Source organism: Aulonocara sp. 'chitande type north' Nkhata Bay, linkage group LG14 (genome assembly GCF_057382095.1).
Source record: "Aulonocara sp. 'chitande type north' Nkhata Bay isolate Kocher_YH1m ecotype deep benthic linkage group LG14, A_spYH_male_GT1.1, whole genome shotgun sequence".
Lineage (NCBI taxonomy): Eukaryota > Metazoa > Chordata > Actinopteri > Cichliformes > Cichlidae > Aulonocara > Aulonocara sp. 'chitande type north' Nkhata Bay.
Window position 1 is genome coordinate 7,294,779 of NC_141357.1, and position 20,946 is coordinate 7,315,724.

Genomic DNA, 20,946 nt, shown 5'->3' on the forward strand with positions numbered 1-20,946 from the left:
CATACCTGAGGCCTTGGAAACTGCCAAGCAAAGACTCACAGCCTTGGCCAGCCGCTTGAGGAGGTACACCAGAGAGATAGAAGGCAGGAGAATAAACCAGCTGTTCTCCACAGAACCAGCAAAGGTGTACTCTCAGTGGCAAGGGAACAATAAGAGAACAGCACCACCAAGGCTGGAGACGGAGCAATACTGGAAGAGCATATGGGAGAAGGATGCAACCCATAACGGCAATGCTCAGTGGCTAGTGGATCTGAGGGCAGACCACAGCGACCTCCCTGAACAGGGTCCAGTAACCATCACAGTGGCAGATATCCAAGAAAGGGTCTCCAGTATGAAGAGTTGGACAGCACCAGGGCCCGACATGGTTCACGCCTACTGGCTGAAGAAGCTGACTGCACTCCACGAGCGTCTGGCAGCACAAATGAACCAGCTGCTAGTTAACGAGAGACACCCGGAATGGCTAACTGAAGGCCGGACGGTCCTGATCCCCAAGGACCCCAAGAAGGGACCGGTCCCCTCCAACTACCGACCAATAACCTGCCTCAGTACTACATGGAAGCTCCTGTCAGGCATCATATCGGCTAAGATGAACAGGCACATGGGTCAATACATGAGCGGGACACAGAAAGGAATTGGCAAGAACACCAGAGGTGCAAAACACCAGCTACTGGTAGACAGAACAATCAGCCGAGACTGCAAGACCAGACTGACCAACCTGTGCACTGCCTGGATTGATTACAAGAAGGCCTATGACTCAATGCCCCACAGCTGGATACTGGAATGCCTAGAATTGTACAAGATCAATGGGACCCTAAGAGCCTTCATCAGGAACTCAATGGGGATGTGGCGTACAACACTAGAGGCCAACTCCAAGCCCATAGCACAAGTTACCATCAAGTGCGGGATCTACCAAGGAGATGCTCTGTCCCCACTGCTGTTCTGCATAGGCCTGAACCCCCTCAGTGAGATCATTAACAAGACTGGCTACGGATACCGACTACGGAACGGAGCAGTTGTCAGCCACCTCCTGTACATGGATGACATCAAGCTGTATGCCAAGAGTGAACGAGACATCGATTCACTGATCCACACTACCAGGCTATACAGCAATGACATTGGAATGTCGTTCGGACTGGAGAAGTGTAGTCGGATGGTAACAAAGAGAGGGAAGGTAGTCAGAACTGAGGGGATTGAACTACCAGAAGGCAACATTGCAGACATAGAGGACAGTTACAAGTACCTGGGGATCCCGCAGGCAAATGGGAACCATGAAGAGGCCGCTAGAAAGGCTGCAACCACCAAGTACCTGCAGAGGGTCAGGCAAGTCCTGAGGAGTCAGCTGAATGGTAAGAACAAGATCCGGGCCATCAACACATACGCCCTGCCCGTGATCAGGTACCCTGCTGGGGTAATAGGCTGGCCAAAGGAGGAGATAGAAGCCACTGACATAAAGACAAGAAAGCTCCTGACCATGCATGGAGGGTTTCACCCCAAGTCCAGCACCCTGAGGCTGTACGCTAAGCGGAACGAAGGGGGCCGGGGACTGGTGAGTGTCAGCACCACAGTCCAGGATGAGACAAGGAACATCCAAGAATACATTGGGAAGATGGCCCCAACTGACCGAGTGCTCAGTGAATACCTCAGGCAGCAGAAACCCAAGAAAGAGGAGGGAGACGAGGAACCATCATGGAAGGACAGGCCACTGCACGGTATGTACCACCGGCAGATAGAGGAGGTGGCTGATATCCAGAAATCCTACCAGTGGCTGGACAAAGCTGGACTGAAAGACAGCACAGAGGCACTAATCATGGCAGCACAAGAACAAGCTCTGAGTACAAGATCCATAGAGGCTGGGGTCTATCACACCAGGCAAGACCCCAGGTGCAGGCTGTGTAAAGATGCCCCAGAGACAATCCAGCACATAACAGCAGGGTGCAAGATGCTAGCAGGCAAGGCATACATGGAACGCCATAACCAAGTGGCCGGCATAGTGTACAGGAACATCTGTGCCGAGTATAACCTAGAAGTCCCGAGGTCAAAATGGGAGATGCCCCCAAGGGTGGTGGAGAATGACCGAGCTAAGATCCTGTGGGACTTCCAGATACAGACGGACAAAATGGTGGTGGCTAACCAACCGGACATAGTGGTGGTAGACAAACAGAAGAAGACGGCCGTAGTGATCGATGTAGCGGTTCCGAATGACAGCAATATCAGGAAGAAGGAACACGAGAAGCTGGAGAAATACCAAGGGCTCAGAGAAGAGCTCGAGAGGATGTGGAGGGTGAAGGTAACGGTGGTCCCCGTGGTAATCGGAGCACTAGGTGCGGTGACTCCCAAGCTAGGCGAGTGGCTCCAGCAGATCCCGGGAATAACATCGGAGATCTCTGTCCAGAAGAGCGCAGTCCTGGGAACAGCTAAGATACTGCGCAGGACCCTCAAGCTCCCAGGCCTCTGGTAGAGGACCCGAGCTTGAAGGATAAACCGCCCGCAGGGGCGTGCTGGGTGTTTATATATATATTTATATGAATATTATAAGTTGTAGAACCATTTCTTTCTCTGCCTTATCCAACTTTTTGTTAGTGCCATTTTGTTTGACCAGATAAAGACCTCTCAGGTAATACCTAAAATAGTCTCTGACAATCATTGGTTTTATGTAATACAATGTTTTCCTGAAGATTTGTGACTGCAGAAGCATTTTTGTCAATTACTGCTGTGAATGTGGCAAGCATTATAATCAGGAGTGCACATAAGTGGTCCGCAGGTGCGCATGCGCTGTCAAAATAAAAAATGTGCACCAGATAAGAAGTTGCAACGCGCGTTTACGTACATAAGATTTTCTGGAGGAGGACAGACATTTGTTTAGAACTCTTAAAGATGTCGAAGAAGCTCCTTTAAGCAATTACTGTGGTGTTCCTCCACTTCCAAAGAAATGTCAGAAGGAGTCCGAACCACAAAAGAAGTGCGTATTCTCGGAAAAGTGTTTGCAGGAGGTGAGCTGGCTTCAAACAAATGATGAACGCACAGAGATGTGGTGCAGAATGTGCCGTGAAAATCCCACTCTAGCGGACAAAAACAGTGCCTTTCCCTTTATTACACTTTGGAAACGAGATTTCAGTCCAAAATAGGAAACAACCTTTCCATCAGAAGTACTGATATAATCTTGCAGTGTAGAGCAAGACCACTGTGGTCAAAATTTAAAGCTATATTCAGCACATTCTAATGATAACAGTGGGAGGGAGGGGGGACCTAAACACCAAACCCAAAGAGTGTATCTTTAATGTACACTATTCTCCCACAAAGTAATCCTTGAAAGAAATTGATATATTTTTTAAAGGATTTTAAAGGTTTCCAAATCTTTTTTTTTTGTTTTTTGTTTTTAAAAAGAGAGAATTTAAACCCAAGTGATATATTTTGCTTTTATTGAGGATGTTTAATTAGCATAGAAAAGTTAAAATATATTGATATAAAATTATTATTAAAAATGTGTTTTTCAGTGTATTACTGTACTGGTACAGTAGAAAGCAACACATTATATAAAGTTCTTGTAATGAGGGTGATGGTGTATGAATTTTGATGTATGATACAATTCCTTAATGCTACAATCATATAAAATTCTGCACGCTTCTTTTGACATATTTCTTACTGTTACAATTTAGAAATTGTTTGTGTACTACTGAGTTGGACATTCCCCTTTTTTTTTGTTTGTTTGTTTTTTGAAAATTGATTTTCCCTCAACTCAGCTGCCAGAGGTTTCTTTCTCCCCACTGTTGCCACTTTTGGTATGGCTCTCTAATGTTTAAGGATCTTTACTTTATGATATACTAAAGTCTCCTTACAGGACTATAGTGATGACCTGCTGATAAATAATAAAATTGCTGTTGAATTGAGTATAGTAGTGCTGTCCAGATTGTTGAAACTGGGAGCCTTAAATTGCGCTGTGAAGTTCTGGTCACACACACTTCCTGCTTCCATTCTAACTACCTTATCTTTCTTCAACCAGCTCCGTAAAGCAATTGAGGGCTCAGTGACTGTGAAAGGTGTAAAGGTGCGCCCCCCTCTGGCCAGTTTCCGGGACAGCGGCACAAGCAGCAGCGAGAACGAAACCACCGAGCTCCACAAGCTGTGGGACCGCCACAAGAGCATGTCGCTGCCACGCGAAAGCACCCCCTCCGAGTCCGAAGAGAAGTCCCAGTAAGGGAAAAGGTGATGAGGAAGAAGAGGAGGAGGAGGAAGATGAAGCATTGAGGTTTTTAATCACTCAAAGCTACAAACATGCAAAAATCCTCAGGGCTCAGGATCAACAGGCCAGCTTCCTCTTCATCTCTCGCCTCATCTGCTCCTCTCCCTCCTTCTCCGCTAACTTCCGTTCTTCCCGGACCACCCAGTGCTTTCTCCAGGAGCCTTGCACTGACCCAGAGAGACACTCCACCAGAGGAGTGGAACAAAACCTGTGCCCTGCTCTCCATTTACCCTTGGGAACCCACAGCAGAGCCAGTGTGGATTAGGGTTACCGAGACTGGGTTAAAATGAAAAGGGATTGTTTCTTTTTTTTTTTCTCTCTTTTTTTTTTTTTTTTTTTTTTTTAGCAGACTTTGTTTAGCTTGTGTGTCTTTTGATTTGGGATCAAAGTTTCAACCTGCAGATGTAATCCTTTGAATGAGTCTTCCACTTAAGGTAGAGAAATTCAGCAGTGGTGACAAGGAAGGCTACTGTAATGTGTGCATGTGTCTTTTGAAAGCGTGTGTGAGTGAAATGAGACAATGGGTGTGCGCATGAAGAGGGAGGTAGTAAAACGACTATATCCTACAGGTTTTTTCTTTTTAATTATTACGTCTCAAGAACACATGTTAGACTTTGTTTTCCTCATTTATCTGAATGATCAGGTGGTCTGGGTTTGACTGGAATTGGCCATTTCTTTATAAATTACACTGCAGTTTGTCCAGTAGTGGACTCATAAGGGGAGAGATGCCTTAGCTTTTCTGTGTTTTCTTATTTCCATTGCCCCTCTTTACCTCTTCACTTCGAGTCTTAATGGTCAGGTTGAGAGCAGAGCCTATGCAAGCAGACTTGCCTGTTGGCAGCGACTGAGGCACCTGTAGCCCTTTTCATAACGTCCTTTCATGCTGTAGCCGCAGCCTTCACACGCACATAGAAACACACACCAACATTTTAACGGCGATGCACTCGGCGAGTCAAGGTTTTCTGCTTATCTAAATATAGCTTTTAATAAGTGTTCTAGAGAGGGTTGGGGCGGATGGAGAGGGCAGGAAGCAAGTGAGGGAGGGAGGAAGAGCATGGAGCAAATGGATGGCTGAAAGAATGAAGCCGTCATTACCTAACCAGCTGCTCTGTGCTCTCTCATCAATCTGCCTTTGAGTGCCATGTAAGTTTGTATCAGAGACATAACCCCAACAGATAAATGGCGGGGTGGTTCACAGGGTGAGGCGCACAGTGCAAGAGTGCCCAATGATGACGTGCGGGCATGTGGGAACCATGACCAACATTAGTAGTAACATTATTTATTAGAAAGCATTAAAGAAAATCTATAAGTGACCAGCAGAGAGCATTCACAGATTTAGTTTAATCATTCATTCCAGTTAATTTACCAGTCCCATCACCAACTTCATCACCACTGGAGAAACTTCCGAGTACTCGTCAGCTTACCTGATTCAAATTTGGCTGATCTCAACTTCAAGGTTATCTTCTCGGGCACCACTGGACCATGTTCAATTCATATAGATTACCATGCCCAAGAAGATGGTTCATTGACTTGAGACCTGCCGAACTTTAAAACGAGTTAGTTTGATCACACCTCGTGTTAAACCAGAAACCTGATGCGTCAATGTTTTAACTGCAGTGGGGTTTCTGTCATGACAGATAACGATAAAGTACTTTGAGTTTAATAATTCATGTCTGCCATAATGCTCCAGGCTCGGCTGCTCATCAACAGTAAAACACTGATCTGGTTTGCCTAGCGTCTAACCATCTTTTCCCTATATTTGTTACTTATTTTTGACTACTGACAAACACATCTTTTAAAGACATGCTCCTTTTTTTTTTTTTTTACTGACACTACTTCCTGCAGAATTGGCCCTGAATGCCTTAAAAATGCACTCACACACATATCCCTCCAAGTTCACTTCTGTGTGCGATGTGTTGCATGGATTTTAGTTTATCGGGTCGTGTCTTGTCTTGCTGCACCCAACCCCCCCATGAATTGAAAACGCACACAGTGACATAGCAGCATGCCTTTGCATGAGAGAGAGTGCATGTGGGGGGGAGTTTTCTATGAACATAACGTACCAAAAAAACCCAAAAAAAGTCAAAAGCTTGACAGGAATGAATATGGATGGAGTGAATGAGGTTTGCCATCATGTGCCTGTGATTTTTGTTCTCTTCGATGGCATCTTCCACTCATCCAGCGAGCTTTATTCAGCCCCTGATTTTAACCCAGGATGGGGGGGTTTGGGTTAGCACATTTTTACTTAAAGATTAATATATTTAATTTCATTCCTGTAATATAAAATCATTATTGAATGTCTTAACCAGTCATGACTTGTTGGAAGGAAATTTGGGGCTTGTTTTATATTTGTCGCATTATGTTGATTTTTAAAGTTAAAGTTTCTTTTTGTTTTTTTTCCTTTTTTCTAATGCAAATTTTAACGTGATGTTGGATATATTTGTATTATTATAGACTTTTTTGTCCTTTTTTTGTAAAATGCAAATAACACTAACTGGGGGACTCCCGATGGCGAGAAAAATGGAAGAAATGTAATCACGAAGCCATGAGACGTTAATGTGGAAGCATGCGGTCCACTGTTGACATGTTCATTTCACAAGTGCCTCCTCTTCTTTAACAGCGGGAATAAGCAATCGATACTTGGGGGGGGGTGTGCGGGTGTGTGCGTGTACACAACCAGAGAACCTGCTCTGTACACACAAACAGACACGCAAATACAGTATGGGAGTGGGGTGGGTGAGGTTTCAGAGCATGCGAGTGCACTTATCTCCATGGAACCTTCCCCAACACCCCCATTACAGCTCACCCGGGTGGGGGGGGGACAAGTGACCGACATCCACTGATTTGGTTCTTTTCATTTGTTTGTGCTTTTCATCGATTTTCATTATTCCAGCTCCTGCCGCAGCCTTCCTTGTTTCCGCCGACATTTTCACTGCGTTTCATCTCATTTTGCTAGCAGGCGGACCCAGGCCCAGCTACATGCATATTTATTAGCCAGTGCTAATCAGAGTACAAGTAGTACTTTTCTTTTTTCTCCCCTCCTCATTTTGTGTTTTGTTTTTTTTATGGTTGATCTATTTGTGGTTAATCAATTTGTGCAATAACAGTGGTTCATCTCACTTTGTAACCCAGTTTGAATCAATGGCGTGAATGCGGTATAACCTTATTTTTGTAAAGAAACCTGAAAAGTGTAAAAACATGTATGTGTAGGCAGAGAAGCTACTCTCACACGGGAGCTACTGTGTGATGAAGCGACGATGGAATTAGGGGGTTGTAACAATCCTGAAACCGACACAAAAATCCAGAATCTTCCATGTTCATGTACCATGATGCCACTGTGGAGCGGTTAACTTTTTAACATGCACTGAGTCACCGGGGACTTATCTATGTTTGAGTTTGGTTTCGTTTTAGCCACATGCTAAAAAAAAGTAAAAGTTAAAAAGTTCCATTTCAAATGAGGCATTGAGGAATTGCCACTACAGTGTTTTCTAAAAAAAACGTTTGCATTTGGGTGTTTCAAACAGGCAATAAGCTTTAAAAGAGGTGGATGTTAACCTAACCCTACATGATTCACCAGTGACCTGTGGATGTTGATGCCTGGTTAAAGGTGACTGCTGTAACATTAGGCATGAGAATAATGGACTTTTTGCTTTGGAGACAAAATAATGGTTTAAAGCAAAGGTTTCCCAGAAGCTGCCATGAAAGCTCACTAGAATCTGTGTTGAAATATTAAACTGTTCACACCTTTAGGTCTTAAAAGGAAAATGGGTTTTACACCTTATTTGGTTTTTGGGAAACCTTTACCTTAAACATTAGCTGCCACTGACATACAAGCGCCTACCCCAGATTTTCCCTGATAAAACAGGCTCCTGGGAAAGTTTTATTATAAGCCCCTCTGTCCTCTCCTTCAGTCTGAGAGGCTTTGATAAGACCCCAATCCCCCATCAGCTGATGAGGGTAATCTTTTATCCACTCCTAAGGGACTGTAAATACTGGAGGCCTCCACTACGGCAAACCCCCGAGGGCCAAACCAGACCGAGCTGAACAAGATCCAGAGCTATTTTTCGCACCGAAAAAAAAGAAACATTGTTTTTGTATATCAGTGATGAATAAATGAGATTTTAACAAACATGGCGATTTGTTGCAGACTTCTTTCTTTTTTCTGTCTTCTTTAATTTCTGCAGCTGCGCTTCTTTGCTGTCTGCTCTCTTTCCTCCCTTCAGCAGCAGCTGGAAGGCACCTGGAGTGTTGTTTTTGTCTTTGACTAATACTCCCAGTGGGGAGGCATACACACAGCGATGCCACTACGGTGTTCAATATGGTTCAGTCTGTCCCAAATCTTTTTAAAGCTCTGAGAGTTACAGGCTTCATGCTGCTTTGTCCAAACCCCTTTTGGTCAGCGGAGAGGTCTTCTAAGAACACTCACCTCCTGTCCTATGCACGCTTCTGTTCTAAAATCCAAACAATCACAGTCTACTTCATATTAATAGCCTCTCGTGGAAGAAAGAAACTTTTTATAATCCATATTAACATAGGTTTTCTGAATTAAACAAATACACATATTTTTGTTTGTCTCTACTAGCAACTTCAACACAAGAGCCAGAGTGAACTGAAGCTCTAGTACTTATAGCATTATAGAAAAACAGATTTCATTAACAGTATTAATGTAATCTGACAGCATCTGGTTTAAACAGAAAAACATGGAAAATTGTTTTCTCTGTGGTAGGGTCACAACAGGTCACTCTAAGGAGGGATTGGCATAAAAATCCAATTACTGCACATGAAAGACAGAGTTTTCAGGGTCTGACAACGATCCTTAAACCTGAATTGTTTCTGATGGCCAGCAGGGGGTAAATCTTGTGGCTTCAAAGAGAAAATCTATGTGGAAAAAACAACTTTTCATCTTACTTGATCTTTAGTAACGCTTTTCTGATGACTTTAGCGTTCTCTATTATTGAACAAAGAATTTTGATTCATAAATTATGATCATTAGTGTTAAGAAGGCCATTAAATCAGGTTTTGCTTTAAGGGCAACTGGTTTCAAAGAGCTGAGATGTCAGTGTAGAATGCTCAGATCAAAACTCCCAAAATGAGGCTTTGCAGTAACCACAGTGGCGCTGTGACTGTCCATCTTTTATATACAGTCTGTGATTATGGCTCCGAGACTTCCTGTCTTTGAAGTTTAGTAACCAAAAAAGGAGAGAGAGAGGTCGTCCACCAATGGAAGGGACTTAATGCACAGAACAAAGTTTCAGGTGGTGATGTCCATCTTTTATATACAGTCTGTGTTCTTTGACCATTGCTGCATTCACTCACGGATGGACACGAGATGGGCACAAAGATTAAGAAGGATTGTGTGCCTGGTAGACATTTATAAGAGCAGATCTGTCCGTTGCAGCATTTTAACTACGCTGCATTTCCATTTCCACTGTTTTAGATAAGGGACGTGAAAAGGCTCCCTCAAAAGAAATGCCAATGATCTGTTCTTCCTTCTCAACACCGCTGCTGTAGAACTGTAAACACGACATATCCAATGACATTAAAGTGGGTCAAGTGAGTCTGTTCCAGCACCGCAGCTCTAAACTGAACTAACAGCCTTCTGACTCTGCTCTTCCACACACACACACACACACACACACACACACACACACACACACACACACACACACACACACATCGTTTCTTCATTGTGTTGTTTTGGTGTGAAAGAGAGGGGAGCATCTGGACTGTAATGGGTGGGGAGTTCTGTGCTAAAAGCTTAATGAGCTAAACGAGTTCATCGGTTAGGTAGGCTGCAGCTCTGTTCCTCACTGAGTTTAAAGTCTGACACTCAGAACTTCTCCAGGGAGACTTGGGCTTGTTTACATGCGTGCATGTTTATGGAGATCATTTCATGCATTTTTTTTAACCCCAAATAATCTGAAATGCATTGACTGCAGCTGTAACAGAGAGACAGAGTTGAAAGAATAAAGTAAACTACCCAATGTTTCCTTTCATGATGAAACACCAGTGAATGGGGTAAAAAGCACTTGGGCAAAGTGCCATACATTCATGCTGACAAGGCAGATGTTCAAAAAAAGTCTTCTTGTAAGTTTTTACAGTGTGGGAACTTCCAAACTTTTTAAAACTGACTGATATCATTGATGGTATGACATGCAGTCATCCATGCTATGTTTTTTGTGGATCATCACTATCAATATCATCCAAAGCACAGTGGAAGCATTTACTGCTTCCACTGTACTAAAAGTGAATGTAACGAGTGTTGGCAAGCATGTTTTACCTCTAGTTCCTCTCAGTTCCACATATTCCACTCAGTAAGTGGTAGACGTGAAAACCAAGCTTAAATGAGCACGAACAAGTTCATATGTTGTTTTTAAAATTCAATGTAAATTAAGTGTTTTGTTCTCCTGCCCTTTGTTTGACTTCAAAACAGATTCTACAACAGACCAACTATTAAAGTAGACCTGCTGGTGATGGTTAGGTTTGTGGGTCGGGGATCTATGTAACCTCAAAGTTTTCTAAGACGTGTGTGTGCAGATTGCAGGTAGAGAATCTGAGCGAGACTGTGAGGTTGTTCTGAGAGCTGACGCTGCTTACAGTCAAGAAGGGAGACGCAGTGAGCACCACTCTGCACCATCTGTTTGTTCTCTGATCAGTGACAGACAAACCAACAACCATTAGACATTTTTGCACAAACACATATTTATTCCACGTCTAAGAAAAGACCCGATTTTGATACAAATTGGACAACAAAGATCTGCTTTAGTTAAACAGAATACGTTTAATTTACTCAATTAACATGGAAACACAGATTAGTTGAATCGTCTAAAAACAAGGATTCCTGAAGTCAACCATGAAGGTTTTGAACAGTTTACAACATTTTTAGAACAAACACCTTCAAACAAGTTTGAAACTTTACATCAGCAAATAATAATTCAATAAATCTGTCATCTTTTACTGCAAAAAATTGTTCAGGAGAAATAAATCTGCAGAGTAAAACCAGCAGGTTTAGCAGAATAGCAGCACAGTCCCCCGTCTTCGTTTTGACAGGATACAGAGGGCCTCAGCATTGAGCTGGAGGTCACATGTGTTTTGGAAGCATTATGAGATCAGTACACGCCTCAGTGATGCCTATGAAACTGAGTTGAAGTGTAAAAATACAAAAGGTGCACAGCTGGACTGATCAAAGAGAGGAGCTGAGTGCTCTGTCAGACACATGTGAGCCAGATGATGGTGCAGCTCGGAAAGTACTGTCCCATCATCCTCCGCTGCTATTAGCAGCGTGTCTATTCACTGCGCTTCAGCAAAACAACACAAAGATGAGCTTTACATTTTATATCATCCAGTTTTGCTTTGTTTTTTTTTCTGGTTTTTGTGATTAAAAACAACACTGGGAAAACAAGAGTTGCTTTATTTGACTAATTACCACACGCCTGATAACAATGGGCTTCCCTGGGCTTTTAGTTCCTGCAGCACCTGAACGTTCCTGAAGGGTTTGGAGACTTTTGTTTGGAAAGTAATGTAAGAAAACATGATGTTAACATGAACTTAATAATCTGCCTGATACATTTGTGGGATTGTTAATGCATTGTGGAGTGTTTAGCTTGATCATCCTGGTAGAGGGGTTGAGACAGCGAGAGATTTACTGGAAGCAAATGATGTGATTGCAAGCGAAAAGAGGAAGTGGTGGTGCCACGTTGTGCTTATACTATAAATAATGATTAATTAGTTACTCATTTATATAAATATTCAGTGCACATGGCCACACAATTTGCATAAGCTATAAACAACACTATAAAGTTATAAAAGATCATTTAAAACTATGGGAGAAACCACGAGACACACTATGTGCGCACAGGTCAGAGGTCAGCCCCAGTGTTGTAGACTGGGATACCCAGGTGCTCCTTCCCAGTGAGTGCTGATTTCCGGCGAACACTCACCACCAGGGTACCGTCAGGGTTAAGGGTCCCACTGACTGACAGGGGGTCCATATCCTCAGGGAACAGGGACTTATGGGTGAACGTGTCACTGATGCTGCCATCATCCAAAACCTGAAGGATGGAGATGAAAAGTCAAACAAGGGATTGACCAGCTGGGAATGAAAAGGAAGAAAGGGCACAGAAAAGTGAGAAGAGCAAAAAGGCCAGGGAAGGTGCTGGGGTGCAAAAAGAAGGTGAGAAGCAGTGAAAGAGATGGAGGCAAGGAGTGCTGCACTGCTCAGCTGGTGAAGAACAAGCGGGGGGAAACAGAGGCAGAGGAAAATGAGCACTGACTGCTGCTCTCTGAAGATGCTTTTTCACTGTTATAGGGCTTCGAGGCAGGTTGAACGCTTGTGGATTTTTGCCAATTTGCCTTCTTAACCCTGTTAAAATGATTTTCCTGGACTGCAGCGAAGGCTCTTCCCACTTCTCCTTCTGCTCTCTCACCTTTTAAAAATGATTAACATCAAACTGTGAGGGGAGGCGGAGAGCGAGAAAGCTGCAAAGGCACCAAGCTCCAGCTTTTCTGCAGCTCAACAGACCACATCCGAGTCCGATGTGATGGATATGACAGCGGCCCAGATAATTTTACTATACAACGGTCAGTCATTTTTGATTTACGAGAAGATGCTGTCTTCTCATAAACATGTTTTATTATGATAAATTCTGTTTTTTCACAATCTTTTTTCTGGCTTAAGAAATTATTTTATGTCTGCTTATGATCCCTCGTGTGATTTAATGTAGCACTGATGGTGAGACACAGATGGAACGGCCAAGCTTTGTTGGTCTAGGTGCATCTCTGCACTCCCACAGTCAGACAACAAAGTATTAACTCCCCACTTTTACAGCCTATACCACCAAGAGAGCACCAAATCAAGATTAACATCTTTTACGTGTTACATATGTGATTTTTTTTCTATTGTGCCTTTAACCATAATACTTTTATAAATGAGATGATACCTTGCTCAGGGGAACCTCATACACTCAACAAAAATATAAACGCAACACCTTTGTTACTGCTCCCATTCCCCATGGGATGGACGTAGAGACCTAAAATTCATTCCAGATACACAATATAACCATCCCTCCCAAACAGTGGTCACAAATCAGTCCAAATGTGTGGTATTGGGCACATCTGCTATATTGAGATAATCCATCCCACCTCACAGGTGTGCCACATCAGGATGCTGATCTGACATCATGAGTAGTGCACAGGTGTACCTCAGACTGCCCACAACAAAAGGCCACCCTGGAATGTGCAGTTTTGTCTCACAGCAAAATGCCACAGATGCCACAAGCAATGAGGGAGCGTGCAATTGGCATGCTGACAGCAGGAATGTCAACCAGATCTGTCGCCCGTGCATTGAATGTTCATTTCTCAACCATAAGCCGTCTCCACAGGCGTTTCAGAGAATATGGCAGCACATCCAACCGGCCTCATAACCGCAGACCTCGTGTAACCACACCAGCCCAGGACCTCCACATCCAGCAGGTTCACCTCCAAGATCGTCTGAGACCAGCCACCCAGACAGCTGCTGGAACAATTGGTTTGCACAACCAAACAATTTCTGCACAAACTGTCAGAAACCGTCTCAGGGACGCTCAACTGCATGCCCGTCGTCCTCATCGGGGTCTTGACCTGACTCCAGCTCGTCGCCGTAACAGACTTGTGTGGGCAAATGCTCACATTCGATGGCGTCTGGCACGTTGGAGAGGTGTGCGCTTCACGGATGAATCATGGTTCACATTGTTCAGGGCAGATGGCAGCTGAGAATGTCCCAGTTCTTGCATGGCCAGCATACTCACCGGACATGTCACCCATTGAGCATGTTCGGGATGTGCTTGACCGGCGTATACGACAGCGTGTACCAGTTCCCACGAATATCCAACAACCTCGCACAGCCATTGAAGTGGAGTGGACCAACATTCCACAGGCCACAATTGACAATCTGATAGACTCCATGCGACGATGTGTTGCACTGCATGAGGCAAATGGTGGTCACACCAGATACTGACCGGTTCTGGGTCCCCAGACCCCCAATAGCGCAAAAAACTGCACATTCCAGGGTGGCCTTTTGTTGTGGGCAGTCTGAGGTACACCTGTGCACTACTCATGATGTCAGATCAGCTTCCTGATGTGGCACACCTGTGAGGTGGGATGGATTATCTCAATATAGCAGATGTGCCCACTACCACACATTTGGACTGATTTGTGACCACTGTTTGGGAGGGATGGTTATATTGTGTATCTGGAATGAATTTTAGGTCTCTACGTCCATCCCATGGGGAATGGGAGCAGTAACAAAGGTGTTGCGTTTATATTTTTGTTGAGTGTAGTAGCCGTTCGGTGGATTCAATCCCCTGATCTTCCGATTATTGGGCGACCACTCTATTTACTTAACTATCCCTGTCATCCCTGCCATGTTTGACTATCATCAGCTCATCTTTTTTGAGAGTGTGCTACATGTTCCACCTTATACAGCCATGGAAACATAACTACAGGGAATACTTCCACTAGAAGGAATAATCCCTGTCAAATCCTCAAGACCAAACAGCTGCCTTTCACCATTAATTCACCTATACTTGTTCAATGGAAGCAACAACACAAAGTTTAGAATTTCTTCCTGAGACCAGGTTCTCTGAGTTCAGTTGAAGTATCAACAGCTGAAATAGATGCCTGGAGTCCCCTGGTTAAAGTGCTATGCTGGTTCATTATTCTCATGGTAATCATCGAGCTGTTATACGTCTGGCAAGGAAATGTTAAGAAAATGTTTCTGTATAAGGAAGTGTGTATGATTTATTTATTTTTTTGTCCCTAATCATAACCAATTAGTACCTAAACCTATCTGCATAATATAAAGTCTGACTTAATGCATAAATCTAACCGAACAGTGTCATTAAAGGTAAAGTGCAAGAAAAATGGTCCCAGCAGAACTTATTCTTGTCTTATGGTTGAAAGTCATATGATCTCTTCACCCTGTCTGACTCCTAACATTGACATTTGTAAATTATGATGAGGGCTTTCTGACTAAGTCAGAATGGAAGAATATGTTATTGTATTTGTTTTCAGAAACTCACGATAATCCCAAATTATTGGAGTCACTCATGGAAATTAGAAAGCATTCATAATAGTTAAAAAATTCAAAATATTAATCAGTGATTCAAATGGCAGATGTCATACTTTGTGATCAACAAACAAAACATTGGACATGATTAATGATAATTCATGGCAGCAGCTGATTTGTTTGCAGTGATTTTGTAACAATAACAGCTTTACCCAGACATGAGTGATGCATCCCAGCAGGCCCACGAGTGCGCTCATGCACATTTGCATGCTACAAGAGTTCACAAATACCCTGCTAATTCCCCCTCACTCATTCAGAAATCCCAAAACGCACATACACTTACACACCTTCTGGGCGTGGATGACCACGTGTTGGTTGTAGGCCAGCACCACTACGTCATGTGGCTCAAACTGGCTGACATCAGCTGACATGTAGTAGCTGTCTCCCAGACACCTCACTACACCACCTGTGCTGGTCTGTCCAACTGTTGCAGCGCCCCCCACAGGAGCTGCAGAATAAATGCACAAACATTACAACCGTATAAAGCAATATAGTTAATGCTCACGGAAATGTATCACAGACAAAATGTAGAAAAGTCCATCAACATGTTAACGTTATGAAACATTTATATTTGTAAGACATTTGTTTTTGCTGAAAATATTGTGTTGTGTCTAAAAAATAAAGTCAGCTCCAGATTGCAGTTATGGTCTGTATTTGTATAGCGCCTTACTAGTCCCTAAGGACCCCAAAGCGCTTTACACAATACACAATCATCCACCCATTCACGCACACATTCACACACTGGTGATGGCAAGCTACAGTATAGCCACAGCCGCCCTGGGGCGCACTGACAGAGGCGAGGCTGTTGGACACTGGCGCCACCGGGCCCTCTGACCACCACCAGTAGGCCTCTAATAGCCTCTTGAGGCTGAGTCCCAAAGTGGGTCAATTGCAATGGACACCCACAAAGAGATAGCACAATAGTATTAAAAGTGGATTTATAGAATTTTTAAAACAATCTTGGCCCTCATAGATAGTTTGAACCTTCATGAACATTTTTTAACTGTTTTGAATCTTTTTTTTCTTCTTTCTTCTTTTTTTCTTCTTTTTAACTTTTTTAGGACTTTGTTAACCCTTCAAAGTTTTCATTACTAAGTAGTGTCACTGAAATTGACATCTTGACTTTGTTTTCTGTGTTTGTGTCTTCAGTAGCATATTTCAATAATATTGAATATAAAAAAGGCAGCACGGTGGTTAGCACTGTTGCTGCACAGCAAAAAAGGTCCTGAGTTCAATTCCACCATCAGGCTGTGTGGAGTTTGCATGCTCTCCCCGTGTTTGTGTGGGTTCCCTCCGGGTACTCCGGCTTCCTCCCAAAGACATGCAGTTAGTGGGGATAGGTTAATTGGTTAATCCAAATTGCCCATAGGTGTGAATGCGGGATTGAATGTGAGCGCGAATGGTTGTCTATCCCTGTGTGTTGGCCCTGCGACAGACTGGCGACCTGTTCAGGGTGTACCCCGCCTTTCGCCCTATGAAAACTGGGATAGGCTCCAGCGCCCCCCGCGACCAGAGATGGGCAGTAACGCGTTAACGCGTTACTGTAATCTGATTACTTTTTTCAGGTAACGAGTAAAGTAAGGGATTACTATTGCAAAAACGGTAATTAGATTACCGTTACTTTCCCGTAGGAACGCTGCGTTACTGCGTTACTAAAACCGTGATTTTTTTTTGCCAGAATGTCTCATGACAGTGACGTAAGCGAGCGCGACGTTCGTGACAACAGCTGTGTGCAGATCAACAGTGGATCATATATCGAATGCAGGAGAGAGTATGAGCGTGCAGCGTTTAAAGCGTGGAAGTACTGACCTTATTTTGAGTTTAATTCCATAAAAAGTGACAAAAACATTAGCGTCCGTTGTGCGTGGGAAGAAAACTTCTCTTTACAAGGAAAAAACCCGTAAACTTCCACGCAAGCACCGAGTGCGCTGAGAAACTCGCGGATTCTTCAACTGACCGCCGCGGCACACCTGCACCAGGGCAAACCTCTGCCTACGCTACTCCTACTTTACAGGTGAAAATAGAGCAACAGGACCGCTAGTCTTTGATGTTATTTATTTTCTGCTGTGTTTTACTTGCATCTATTTGAAAGACTGAGTGTAAACACAAAAAAAAATATTTTATGTGCTGGAATGTGCAAAAAATAGGTTTAAATATTAAACAAATTTCTTCCAGTCAGAGAATGTTGCATATAATTAAATTTTTGCTTGATGCATAAAGTTAAAAGATTAAAACTAATAAAGCAAGTTTTAAAAAGAGACTTTTGATTTGATTACATTTTGTATGATGGATTATGCAGAAAAAGTAGAATTGGGCTGAAAGATCTATCGCTTTATCACCTATTCAGGTTGTAAATCGTGTTTTTAAAAAGTAACTAAGTAACTAAGTAATTAATTACTTTTGTAAATAAGTTATCAGTAAAGTAACCGGATTACTTTTTTGGGGAAGTAATCGGTAATTAGTTACTGATTACTTTTTTCAAGTAACTTGACCAACACTGCCCGCGACCCTGAAAAGGATAAGCGAATGGATGGATGGATAAAAAAGGCATACAAATAATATGTCTATTCTTAACATAGTTCTGTAAGCAAGGTGCAAAGCTAGCAAGCTAGCTAATGCATAACATAGCACTTCCATCTCTCCTCTAAATAGAAGAACTGTTGGCTCCTGAAAAACAAGATGGTGATTATCATGAAGCTGAACCAGGGCCTTCAAAGTGCAGAGTTAACAACCAATGGTGCCTCCATTTTCCGTATACAGTCTATGTTTTTAGCCTAATTTAATAAGATGTTATTGAGTCAGTGCACTGTGTTTATTTACAAAGTCCACAGACTGGATTATTCGGAATTACTTATGGCACTAGTTCGTTTCTAACATGAGACTGAGAGTAACTGTTAAGCTTCCTTGAGAGGCACTGTCATTATGAAATTAGAAAAAATGTTAAATGAAGTCATTTAATTCAATCTTGTATTTTTAAAACAAAAATGCACAGTAAACACAAATTAGTAGTTAATTTACTACTGTGCATTTCAATGTGCCTCATCTATTAGTTTGACACTGAACGAGTCCTGAGTCTCAGTTGTTTGGGTTGTTTCCAGATTTTAAACCACAACCTGTGCACTTAGAGGCCCGTGGACGTCCGACAGGGACAGACTGAAGGGTCAGTCTGGGCCGTCAGTGTGTTTTACTGCTAGTCAGAAATAAACAATGTTTTGGTAAAGAAGAGACACAACAGGGCAAGAATTGCTTTCATTTTATTTCCACCTTCAGTCTCCATCAGTTCTCAGGTAGCTCATGAGAAACTGAAAATATTCCTATTCAGTGAAATAAAATTTTTAGTCCGGTTATTGATTTTGCTTTAATCTGCCTGTGGGATCATAAACCTTTTATTATTTCTGGTCATTACAGTTCTGTGCCCTGTGCAGCGTAACTCATTTAACACGTCATGATAAGTCTATATCTGCACTCCACCTTTGCTGTAATAATTTTCACCTTGCTATTAAATGCACTGCATTTATACAGCTTTTTTCCAGCCTTATTGACCACTCAGAGTTACTTCTTTATGTTGTCTGGCAGACGATGTCTGGAGCCATGTGCACTCTCACAGCTAAGGCTGGTTGCTGTTTTTCAGGTCTTTTTTATTCATTTAACCTAGAACAGTAACATGGATTACTAAGACCTCTTTTCCTGCTTATGTGCAAAATAAAGAAAAGAGCTACGACTTACCATCACGGTACTCGTGAGCAGCTGCTCGAAAACAGCTAATGTGGAGCTAAGATGACCTTTTTTGTGCACTTTTGTCACACATAATAACAGCAAATTAAATCACATCGATCAGATCAAAGAATACACAAACCCTAGGACCTTTTGATCAATAATTTTTTATTGGCTGCTGACCCTTTGCTAAGCCCCTTCACTGAACAGTGACTCAAACCATAGCAGGTCTTCAGGCTTGTGATTTTTGTTCTTGCTGAAGGATCACAAAAAATAAAAATACATGTTTTTATGTCTTTATGAAACTAAAAACAGAAGCACAAATGTGTAAGTTATGCATTTCTGTGTCTTTATGTGCGCCAGTTGTAGATCAATCCAAATATTGATAGTATCGATACAAACATTGGCATCATATCGATACTGGTGTGATAGGATCCATACTTTATTTCTATCCTCTAACAACAGAAGCTGACCCAAAATGCATTAGAGACAAGCACATTTACATTCCAGCTCTCCAAACAAACAGCTTCAAAATACATGAAAAGCTGAAAGATGTGTTTTGTTGTATTAGCTAATTACTGTGGAAAGTAAAAATCACAATGTGGTAATTAGAAGTGTTCAGAATTTGCAATTTAACGACGATTAATCTGATAAATCATAGCACTTAGCTTTCCCCTGATCTTATAGGTTAAAAGTATCGGTAACCTACTGGTATCAGCACTACTGGCCCTTGGTATTGACTGAATAGCAAAATTTGCAATATTTCATGTTCAAAAATGCACAAAATTACACAGGAACATTTTCTTTTTGCAGTATTTTGTGGCCAAAAACATTGTAAAAGTTTAGCTAGCTATAGGTTGGCATGACTAACTCCTGAGGTAATTAATGACTTCCAGTGCTCTGAGCTATAGAGTTGTTCCTCACTGTTGTAACTGCACAGGGATGCAAACATAGACATATAAATCATGGATGTAGCTTCTGGGTCAGAAAAACCAAGCAAGTGCCTTAAACCTGCATTCTCTGCGAAAGGCCACCAGATGGCAAAAGCTGTGGTTGCAAAAACACCTCCAGTCCTAGAAGTCTGTGGAAAAATAGCTTTTTGACTTGACCGCTATGAACACTTTTCTGATGAGTTTATAAGCTCAGTTGTTCATTTCTGGGCATGTTCAATACAGTTATACTATGTTTAAGAAAAAGTATTATCTTTTGTGCAGTATTTTTGGCTAACTAAGTGTTTATAGCTTCCTTATTCGAATATTAGGTAAGAAGATGTTGAAAAAAGTGTTTTAATTTTAAATTTAGAAAAGAAAAGCCCTGTGTGAAGAAACCCAGAAAAATGCAGATGTAGCATATATTAACCTATACTGACACAAGAGTTCCTTACCATCATGCCCATAGAAGGGTCTGCTGTGCCTTCTGAATGGGGCCAGACAGTTTGGTCCTCCAGGGCCTTCCTCTCCAAACAGACTGGAATGATCGGCGTAGTCGAGAAAAGGCTCAAGAATTGTTTCCAGTGAATCAGATGATCCACCCAGAGACCCCTCTGTGCAGTAAGAGCTAGACGTGCTGTAGCGTGCTGACGAGCGGTACGATGAGGAAGCTCTGCGGCTTGAAGATGTCAGCGATGCCATATTGAGGGACACGCACAGTGCCAAAACACAGTCTGACTCTTCGAGCAACCAGGCTTCAGAAAACAAGATTGTGTTTCAAATACAAGGCTCTACTGACAAAATACAGCAGAAGCAGTGGGCAACCAAAGCTACTCTCCAGCCAGAGGTCCTTGCTGTGGGCTTTTATAAAGCACTGGTGCATTGTGGGTCAGTGGAGCACACTGTGGACTTTACTGTACTGTATCTCTCCTGTGGCCATAAATGGCATTTTGTTTCAC

The 20,946-nt window shown here is 42.6% G+C and overlaps 2 protein-coding genes across 6 annotated transcripts in view; one reads left to right on the forward strand and one right to left on the reverse strand.

Annotated features, from left to right (window-relative positions):
* The window catches only part of LOC147313991 (chloride channel protein 2-like), a 190,858-nt gene extending 182,494 nt beyond the window's left edge, over positions 1-8,364 (forward strand). For all 5 annotated transcript variants that reach the window (XM_086260743.1, XM_086260747.1, XM_086260744.1 and 2 more), the window contains one exon: positions 4,001-8,364. In XM_086260743.1, the coding sequence (XP_086116869.1) occupies positions 4,001-4,195 (195 nt within the window). In that variant the 3' untranslated portion in view covers positions 4,196-8,364. The remainder of the gene's footprint in view (positions 1-4,000) is intronic.
* A 3,222-nt stretch (positions 8,365-11,586) lies between these two features.
* On the reverse strand, positions 11,587-20,841 carry hspb12 (heat shock protein, alpha-crystallin-related, b12). The gene is made up of 3 exons (XM_086260749.1): positions 20,443-20,841; positions 15,632-15,792; positions 11,587-12,291 (listed from the first exon to the last, which is right to left on the reverse strand). Exons 1-3 carry the CDS (start codon positions 20,687-20,689, stop codon positions 12,100-12,102), a joined length of 600 nt encoding a protein of 199 aa, XP_086116875.1. The 5' UTR covers positions 20,690-20,841; the 3' UTR covers positions 11,587-12,099.
* Positions 20,842-20,946: the final 105 nt, after the last annotated feature.

What these genes read in the sequence shown, in the direction of transcription:
- hspb12 (XM_086260749.1), bottom strand. Translation starts at nt 20,689, where the DNA reads ATGGCATCGCTGACATCTTCAAGCCGCAGAGCTTCCTCATCGTACCGC. An exon ending in ACCCTTCTATGGGCATGATG is followed by an intron (nt 15,793 to 20,442) that starts GTAAGGAACTCT and finishes TTTATTCTGCAG; the next exon opens with CTCCTGTGGGGGGCGCTGCA. An exon ending in TGGTCATCCACGCCCAGAAG is followed by an intron (nt 12,292 to 15,631) that starts GTGTGTAAGTGT and finishes TCCATCCTTCAG; the next exon opens with GTTTTGGATGATGGCAGCAT.